Source organism: Mytilus galloprovincialis, chromosome 2 (assembly GCF_965363235.1).
Source record: "Mytilus galloprovincialis chromosome 2, xbMytGall1.hap1.1, whole genome shotgun sequence".
In the NCBI taxonomy this organism is placed as follows: domain Eukaryota; kingdom Metazoa; phylum Mollusca; class Bivalvia; order Mytilida; family Mytilidae; genus Mytilus; species Mytilus galloprovincialis.
The window spans coordinates 16,540,077-16,548,408 of NC_134839.1; the positions used below are offsets into that span (position 1 = coordinate 16,540,077).

Below are 8,332 nucleotides of genomic sequence, written 5' to 3' on the forward strand. Positions count from 1 at the left end.
CGGTTTTAAATGCAAATTTATTTTGTAGTGTATAAATAAACTTTAGAATGTTGATTACGTATTGTCCAGTTGCAAGTACTTTATGCATATTTAGAGCGCACAATAGTTTCGCAAGTTTTAATGTTTTTACAGTTGTACTGTACACATTAACTTTAAACTAAACTTTAAACTGATGATCGCGTATTGTCCAGTTGCAAGTATGTCATGCATATTTAGAGAGAACATACAAGTTTTAATGTTTTTTGCAGTTCTATTTAGAGAGAACATAGGCTACCTGTTTTTTTTTTTTTGTTTTTTTTTTTTACATTTTAACATACATGTTTTAATGTTTTTACTGTTCTTTTGTTAAGATAAACTCTAGACTGCTGGTTGCATATTGTCCAGTTGCAAGTATTTCATGCAAATTAGAGAAAACATACAAGTTTTAATGTTTTTTTCAGTTCTACTGAATAAATTAACTTTAGGCTGTTGATTGCGAATTGTCCAGTTGTCAGTATTTTATGCATAATTAGAGAGAACATTAAAGTTTTAACGAGCAGAGAAAAGGATACTTTGACCCGTTAACTGTACTGTTTAACTCAACATGTTTGCTTACAATTTACAAACGAAATAGCCGAAATGACGCCCCCACTTTAAGCCAGTTTAAGTCTTCCGTTTTGAAAAAGTACTAACGTGCTTATGTATATTTTTAATGAAATGGTAAAATTAGTATACGATAATGAAATTGCAATAACCAAATAACGCTTGATATGGACACGTTTTGGGGATTGGACACGTTTGGGGGTTAGTTGAGAAATGGACACGTTTGGGCGTTTATACAAATGACACGCTTTGGCGCAGTTTTCAACTAGACATGTTTGGGGGAATCGGACACGTTTGGGGGGAAGGACACGTTTCTGAGTGTTACATATATATGGCATATTACAAGTAATATAAACAATATACATAATAAACAATAGGTGACGTCAGAAGTTTCATCAATACAAAATATATTTTATTTCAATAAACTGGTTTTTAATTAAAAGAGAAATGTATATACTTTCAAGTTACAAAGCTGTTTTGTGTTTTCACCTGACAACAATTCTATTAATTTAAAAGTGAATGAACACAGATTGATGATGTCGTATTATACGCTTGCAAGTGAATAATTCAACGGTGATGTTTCTGAGCTTATTTTGACAAAATTGCATCTAACTGGCTGCTATAAGGACTTACTATTTCATTCACTTTTATAAATAATTGAACAAAAAAACTATATTTTATTTTTTTGTTATAGCTTGTGCCCCTTTATAATGATTAATCTTCGAATATACAAAATTATTCACGATGCTTTTTTTTTCCGTCGGCTTATATTGAAGATGATAGTTTTAATGTACTATCCAAAATACCCCTTTTAATAATCGGTCAGTTTTGATCACTGTCATACTGAGTATCGAATCTATATTTCAAAATCAGCACACATGCACTTCATCAGAGCAATCATTATGACTGAACTAGAATTAATGACCTGTCTCGATTCAAATTTTATATGATATCAGAGTATATGATATGCGTAGATGGGCAGGATCTGCTTATCCTTCCGGAGCACCTGAGATCACCCCAAGTTTTTGGTGTGGTTCATGTTGCTTATCCTTAGTTTTTATATTGTGTCTTGTGTACTATAATTTGTCTCTTTTTCATTCGCCCCTCTTTTTCAATCGAGTGGATCAAATCAAATGGAAATAAACACAAAACATACAATAAAGATAAGATACAGATAAAGATATTTTATTTCCTAATCATAAGGCTCATAACAAGCATGTAATCACATAAAGTAAAAATAAGAAGCCTTTCTCTCCCACTCGCATACACTCACACATACAACTCTCGTTCTGATTAAGGATGATTGATTTAACAGTACAACATGTAAATGAAAAATGAAATACAGATAAAAATACAGACACAAATGTATTTTTATTTTTTATGAGGAGAGTCAGTTGCCTACATTGTATATTTGGAACGAAGGATAACTCTTACTGCCCAGAAAAGAAAAAGAAAAAAACAATTCAAGTATAATGTGACAATGAACTGGTGAAGACTATAAATAAGTTTTATAAGTTTCAGTTAAGCAAATATTTAGCTTCTCAGTGTGTTAAATGAGGATAGCAATTCACATAATTTAGAGTTAAAATGAAGGCTATCGTTTGACATGAATCAAATAAGCAGTCTCAGTAAGCAGTTTACTATCGGATATTTGGGATAAATATGGGTATAATACAGAGATTTAACAATATATCAGATTCAAATACTGAAATAAAATACAACAAACATGTCAACCATAACAAAGCAACACGGAAATATACATATATTAATATATAATATAAAAGTAACCATGTCTAATCGCCTAGGATCGAGGTAAAATATGCATCTTCACTCAATACTGTTTATAAATACCTCCGATGATAACTGCCAGAATCGACATCATCAGTGCATAGTGAGGAATAATAATTACAGTCACATGTTTCTGTATCTGTCGGTATTGTTATTATTATGTATATGCACGCACTAGAGGTGTAGAGGTACTTTATGGGGACAGTCTGGAAACAGTCTTAAATTGATCAGTTAAATACAGTATAAGATAAGATAAGTTTCTTATAATTGTATTATTACCTCAAAAAAATGTCTTGGAAAATTAATCTCTGTATTATTCACTATTGTGAATTGTATTTCATTTAGAATTATATAATTATATAATTGGTCCTATATATACAGAATATACATAACAATAAAATTATCTTTTTTCGCAATAAACGACTAAAGCATAATTAGTACGGAGGACGAGACTGTGAGGTAAGGTTTATTTTTACTCATCTTCCTACTAGTTGGTTGCTTCAACACAAAAGAAAACTCATTCTGAAACAGTTATATAAATAAAACATTCTTATTTATTTAATCTTCTGCTTTAGCTTAACATTGTAAACGTATTCTGATGATTTGACTTTCAGTGATTCCTGTTTGGTCTGTTTTATCGTTTCTCTCGTGTATACCATTTGTCTAGAATATTTATGTGAATATGTTTTTATTATTAGTTGTTATAAGCTTTGAAATAGGTTTTAGTTACTTTGAGTACCCTGAGACATGTAATTTGTGTTTTTGTTAGTGTTTTTTTTTTTGGGGTGCGTACTCTGTGTCGATCTGATGGGTTACGCCATTTTCAATTGATGTTTTCAGTTCGTTTTATGTTGTACTGTTCAAGACATAACTATCCTAGGTTAGGTAAATATAAGGCGCCTGCAAATATGTTTAACACCGCCATATTTTCTATGTGCCTGTCCAAAGTGATTCCAAAGTCGTGATTCGGCAATTTAGTGGTTGTCGTTTGTTGCTGTATATCATATTTTTATTTTTATTGTCTTGTAAATAAGTTACTAGGTAGCTAGTTACATATATCTCGTTTTAAAAAAATAAAATCACAAAAATCGAACTACGAGGAAAATTCAAAACGGAAAGTCCCTAGTCAAATGGCAAAATCAAAAGCTGAAACACATCAAACGAATGGATAACAACTGTCATATTCCTAACTTGGTACAGATATTTTCTTGTGTAGAAAATGGTAGATTGAACCTGGGTTTATAGCTAGCTTAACCTCTCACTTGTATGACAGTTGCATAAAATTCCATTATATTGACAACCGTATTTGTGAACAAAACAAACCAGACTTAATAGGTACAAATGTCAAAATAGGGGTTAAACGGTTTGAACTGTTTTACATTTGTCAGATCGGGGTCGTTGGTACATTATTCTGCGGGTAAAGGCATTATTCATTATTGAAGGCCGTACGGTGACCTATCATATACTTGTTAGCTTTTTCGTCATTTGGTCTCTAATGAAAAGTGGTCTCACTGGCTATCATACCACATCTTCATATTTTTAAAATTATTCATGTTGATTTGTCCAGACTGAGTGTTTAAATTCTATATATTACAATTGATTTTGACTATAAATCTGTTTATGATAGTGTACGGAAAATGGCGAAGTCTAAATTAGAGAGAAAACAAGACCACCAAGAAAGTCTACTGAAAGGATTATTGCAGCTTTATCAGGACCGAACACTTACTGACGTCACTCTTATTGTAGATAAGAGAACATTTCCATGCAACAGAAATGTGTTGGCAGCTAGTAGTCCCTACTTTCGGTACATATTTAACATAAGATTAATGAACCACAGTTCAGTCAGACATTTCTACTAGATTGATTTGAAACATGAGATTGTTATAATTATACATGTCAAGTGTAAAGTATGAAATCAATACGGTTCTCTAGATATAGAGTGGACACAATTTGTTACGGACGGACGGGTAACTATAGGACTACCCGCCCTAATTATACAACAGGCATGGGGAACATTCAACAACAACGTCAAAGCACGAGCAACAATCTAAACATTTCATAAGTAGTTTCTCTGACGATATGAAACAATACAAACCTAATTCACCTTAACTTCGGTTGCCAAACTTCATACATACAAAATTCCATTAAAAGGATGTACTTAGGTGAGGTTATGTGAAAATTAATAAATCAAAAATTTTAAATTGATACTATAAGCTGGTAAAGCATTCTTAAAGGATAAAATTAAGCTAAAAATATTAATAGGTCATGGACCTCCTTTTCGAGATATTTGAGATTTACAATATGGCGGGAAAAGGCTGACTCGGACTTTTACCTTATGTTTGCATTGGTATTATTTGGGTCCCAAATCAAAAGAAAGAAAATTAAGAATCTTCTAAAATTTTGGTAAATGACCTTTGATGAGATATTTAGTCTTATGTGAAAAAATAAATGGGTTTTATGGGGGAAAATATTTACCTTGTTTTGTATGGAAAAACACTAAGGAGTCCGAAAATTTTACACAAATTCCAAAACCTCACCTAAGTACATCCTTAAGCAAGGTCATTAAGAAAGAAGATATTATGTAAACAGCAAAAAAGATAAAAAAAAAAAACACACAACACAAGATATTTCAATAACGCTGAATTTGTAGGTCCACTTCTTAGATTCTTAGACTTTTTTTATATTTTGGAAAAAAACTAAGGCGTTTAATGAATATAAAGCATGTGTTTATAATTTTCTGGTTCCGTCTTCTTCCAGGGCCATGTTCACCAGTAACGTACAAGAGACATCACAGGAAAATATTGCACTATACGATGTCACAGCTGACGCAGTGGAGTGTATTTTGAACTTTATGTACTCTGGTGTTATTGACATAGGCCCGGACAATGCACAGGACATCTTCATGGCTTCAAATATGTTTGAGATATTGGATGTTGTTGACTGTTGTGTGGAGTATATGAATGGACAACTTCATTGTTCTAATTGCGTAGAAATGTATAGATTTGCACACTATCATCATTGTAAAGCACTACAAGATGCTTGTAAACATTTTATTATGCAGCATTTTATTGATGTATCAACTACCGACCAATTTTTCGAGATTGATGCAAATTCCTTGGAGGAAATTTTACAGTCAGATGATATTTACGTAAAAACGGAGGATTTTATTTTTAAAGTAATATGTGACTGGGTAAAATTTGATATAGGCTCGAGAAAATCTATATTTCCAAGGTTATTTCATTTGGTGCGGCTTCCTCTTATTACCAAACAATTTTTCGATGATAGTATTATCAACAATGAATTAGTCCAAGAAAATCCTTTCTGTCTTAGCATTATTGATGAATTTCTACATTCAGCTTACAATACTTCATCAGACTTACAGATACAAAATGAACATAATGGTGCATATAAAACTAAACAAAGATCGGGAATGTTGTGTAGGGATTTAATTGTGTTTTCTGGAGGGGCCAACGGAGAGCACGAGCGGTCCTTTACAGCATATGACCCAGAAACAAGGAAGAATTACTACGGTCTTAAGCATCATCCAACGTTTGATTTAAAATATAGAATTGACTATTTCAAAATCGTAACTGTACAAGAAAATGAGGCATATTTTATTGGGGGCATTTTTCATGACAACTACAGATTTTCTGAATCAGGCGAAGCTATGCGGAATGTGTATAAATATGATCAAAGATTATCAGTATGGAAAGCGTGTGATAATTTGATAACAGCAAGATGTGCATTCTCCGCATGTTGCCATGGACACTGCTTATTTGTTTCTGGTGGGAAAACAGTGTATCCAACTGGTTATCCTCTAGATTCTTTTGAAATGTACGATGCTGAATTAGGCTATTGGAAATTACTTGAGCCGATGCCACTTAAACTTTACCATCACGCATCCGCTATTGCAAATGGTGGCGTTTACATATTTGGTGGAAAAGATGTATTAGATGAATTTTCTGATATGGTTATGCGATACGATATAAAAACTGAGACATGGTATATCATTGACACTAAGTTAGTTAACCCAAGATGTGAACATTCTGCTATTACAATGAATAACGAGATCTATCTAATAGGTGGAGTCACAAGGAGCTCATATGCAGTTGTCATTCAGATATTTGACGTCAACACAAATAGATGGCGCCACGGCACTGATTTTCCGGATGACAGAAAGGTAACAGCCGTTACTTCGATTGGTAATAAAATTTTTGTGTGCGGTGGAATACGTCAGTTTATTCGAAGAAATAAACCCACAAGAACAGTAGAAAGCAAAGATTTGTATTCATATAATGTGATAACAGACGCGTGGTGGAAAGAATCTCGAATGGTACAATATGCAAATTCAGTTACATGTACTTACGCAAATATCAATACAAGTTTCCTAACTGAAAGCGACTTTGTAAGCGTCGGTAGTGATGCGTAAGAAATACCAAAAAATTAACATTAACAATAAACAACGTGATATAATACTATCACTTGAACACGTTGAAATATTTCAGTTATGAAATCATTTTTTTATACGATTCGACCAGTTACAATTTCGTCTTTGAACAGTGAATGGTATGATTAAGTGTCATACATTTTATTTTTTAAGGGACGAAAGTCATTATGGTAATGCCAATTTTAAACGCGAGACGAAAGGTTAAACCTTACGTTATACGATCTTTTAAAGTTCATGAAACGTTGCAGGAATACATTATTTTTTGTGTTTAACTATAAAACTCTCTTCTCAAGCACCCTGTCCATTATCGAATTCGAAGAGAGCATGTTGAATTATTGTTAGGTCCCTGTTTGTTACTGGTATATAGTTCTGCAAGCATTCAGGTACTCGTACTTAAACCTACTTAGGTTTTGATTTTTTGTTTTGAGCTGTCATCATGGTCATAGTAAAAGTACATTAAAAACAGCACTTTGGATGCACCAAATCGTTAAAAGATTATTGCTAATTTGTAAATGACACCTTTCGAAGTTTACAAATACTAGTAGCGGCTAATTAGATTTGACTCCAGTAAAGACAAGTTTTTAAAAACCAGTTGAACAGGGCTTGACTCGTCAAATTAATACAAACCGCAAAAAAATTAACAAAAGGTCCAATACAAAAAGTACCGATCTAAGTGTACTCTCAGTCACTAAAAGCTAGTCCAAAGTCAGTTTTAACTAATGAATAGATCTGGTTTTTCCAGACTAAAACATAACTTTTAAACTACAGATGAATAAAATTGTGTCCTTTTACATTTTACTACCGATGTCTGAACGTCTAAATAAATGATAGTTGTATGACGTCATCTTTTATTTTCTCCAGTTGGTCTTCCATCATTGCACCAACACTGTTAATGGAACCGACAACAGGTAATGTTCATATAAAGAAGACATTCTTAGCGTTCGTTATTTAGTGTATCAGAAGCTTTTCGAACATATTGTTCAGAAGTACTGGAGGAAAGTGAGAAACGACACATGTTTAGTTTGTTTAACATGTAGTCTTTTAAGAACGGAAGATACCAAAGTGATATACAAGCTCATACGTCGAAAACAAACCGACACAATGTTATGGCAAAAAACGGAAAATTATCATAAGACAAACAACAATATAAAAAACACATGAGCAGGAAACGAAATCCTGAGCAACACGAACCTTACCAAAACTCGATGGCGATTGCACGTGCTCCGGAAGGATAAGTTTGTCCTGCTTCAGATGTGGTTCCCGTCGTGTTGCTCATGTTTTGGTGTCTAATGATCTAAACTACACTATACAACTCATTACTGAAAGTCTGTTTGACAGTGAATGTAATGCTGTAATTTGTTACCAACACAGTGCAGAAGAGTCGTCAGTAAAAGTGTTAAGATTAGAGCATACTCAGTATTAATATCTGCCTGAAATATAAATAATGGGCAGCTCAAATATTCACTATGATAACTATTTTGAATATACCAACAGTTTAACCTCAATACCAAGTTC

The 8,332-nt window shown here is 32.9% G+C and overlaps 2 protein-coding genes across 2 annotated transcripts in view; both read left to right on the forward strand.

Moving 5' to 3' along the window:
* Window positions 1–8,332, forward strand: part of LOC143063012 (outer dynein arm-docking complex subunit 4-like) — a 180,194-nt gene that overhangs the window by 117,895 nt on the left and 53,967 nt on the right. The window lies entirely within an intron of this gene.
* LOC143063010 (kelch-like protein 38) lies at window positions 2,728–7,656 on the forward strand. Its single transcript, XM_076234910.1, has 3 exons — window positions 2,728–2,829; window positions 3,998–4,174; window positions 5,128–7,656. Exons 2-3 carry the CDS (start codon window positions 4,008–4,010, stop codon window positions 6,797–6,799), a joined length of 1,839 nt encoding a protein of 612 aa, XP_076091025.1. The 5' UTR covers window positions 2,728–2,829; window positions 3,998–4,007; the 3' UTR covers window positions 6,800–7,656.

What these genes read in the sequence shown, in the direction of transcription:
- LOC143063010 (XM_076234910.1), top strand. Translation starts at nt 4,008, where the DNA reads ATGGCGAAGTCTAAATTAGAGAGAAAACAAGACCACCAAGAAAGTCTA. An exon ending in GCTAGTAGTCCCTACTTTCG is followed by an intron (nt 4,175 to 5,127) that starts GTACATATTTAA and finishes GTCTTCTTCCAG; the next exon opens with GGCCATGTTCACCAGTAACG.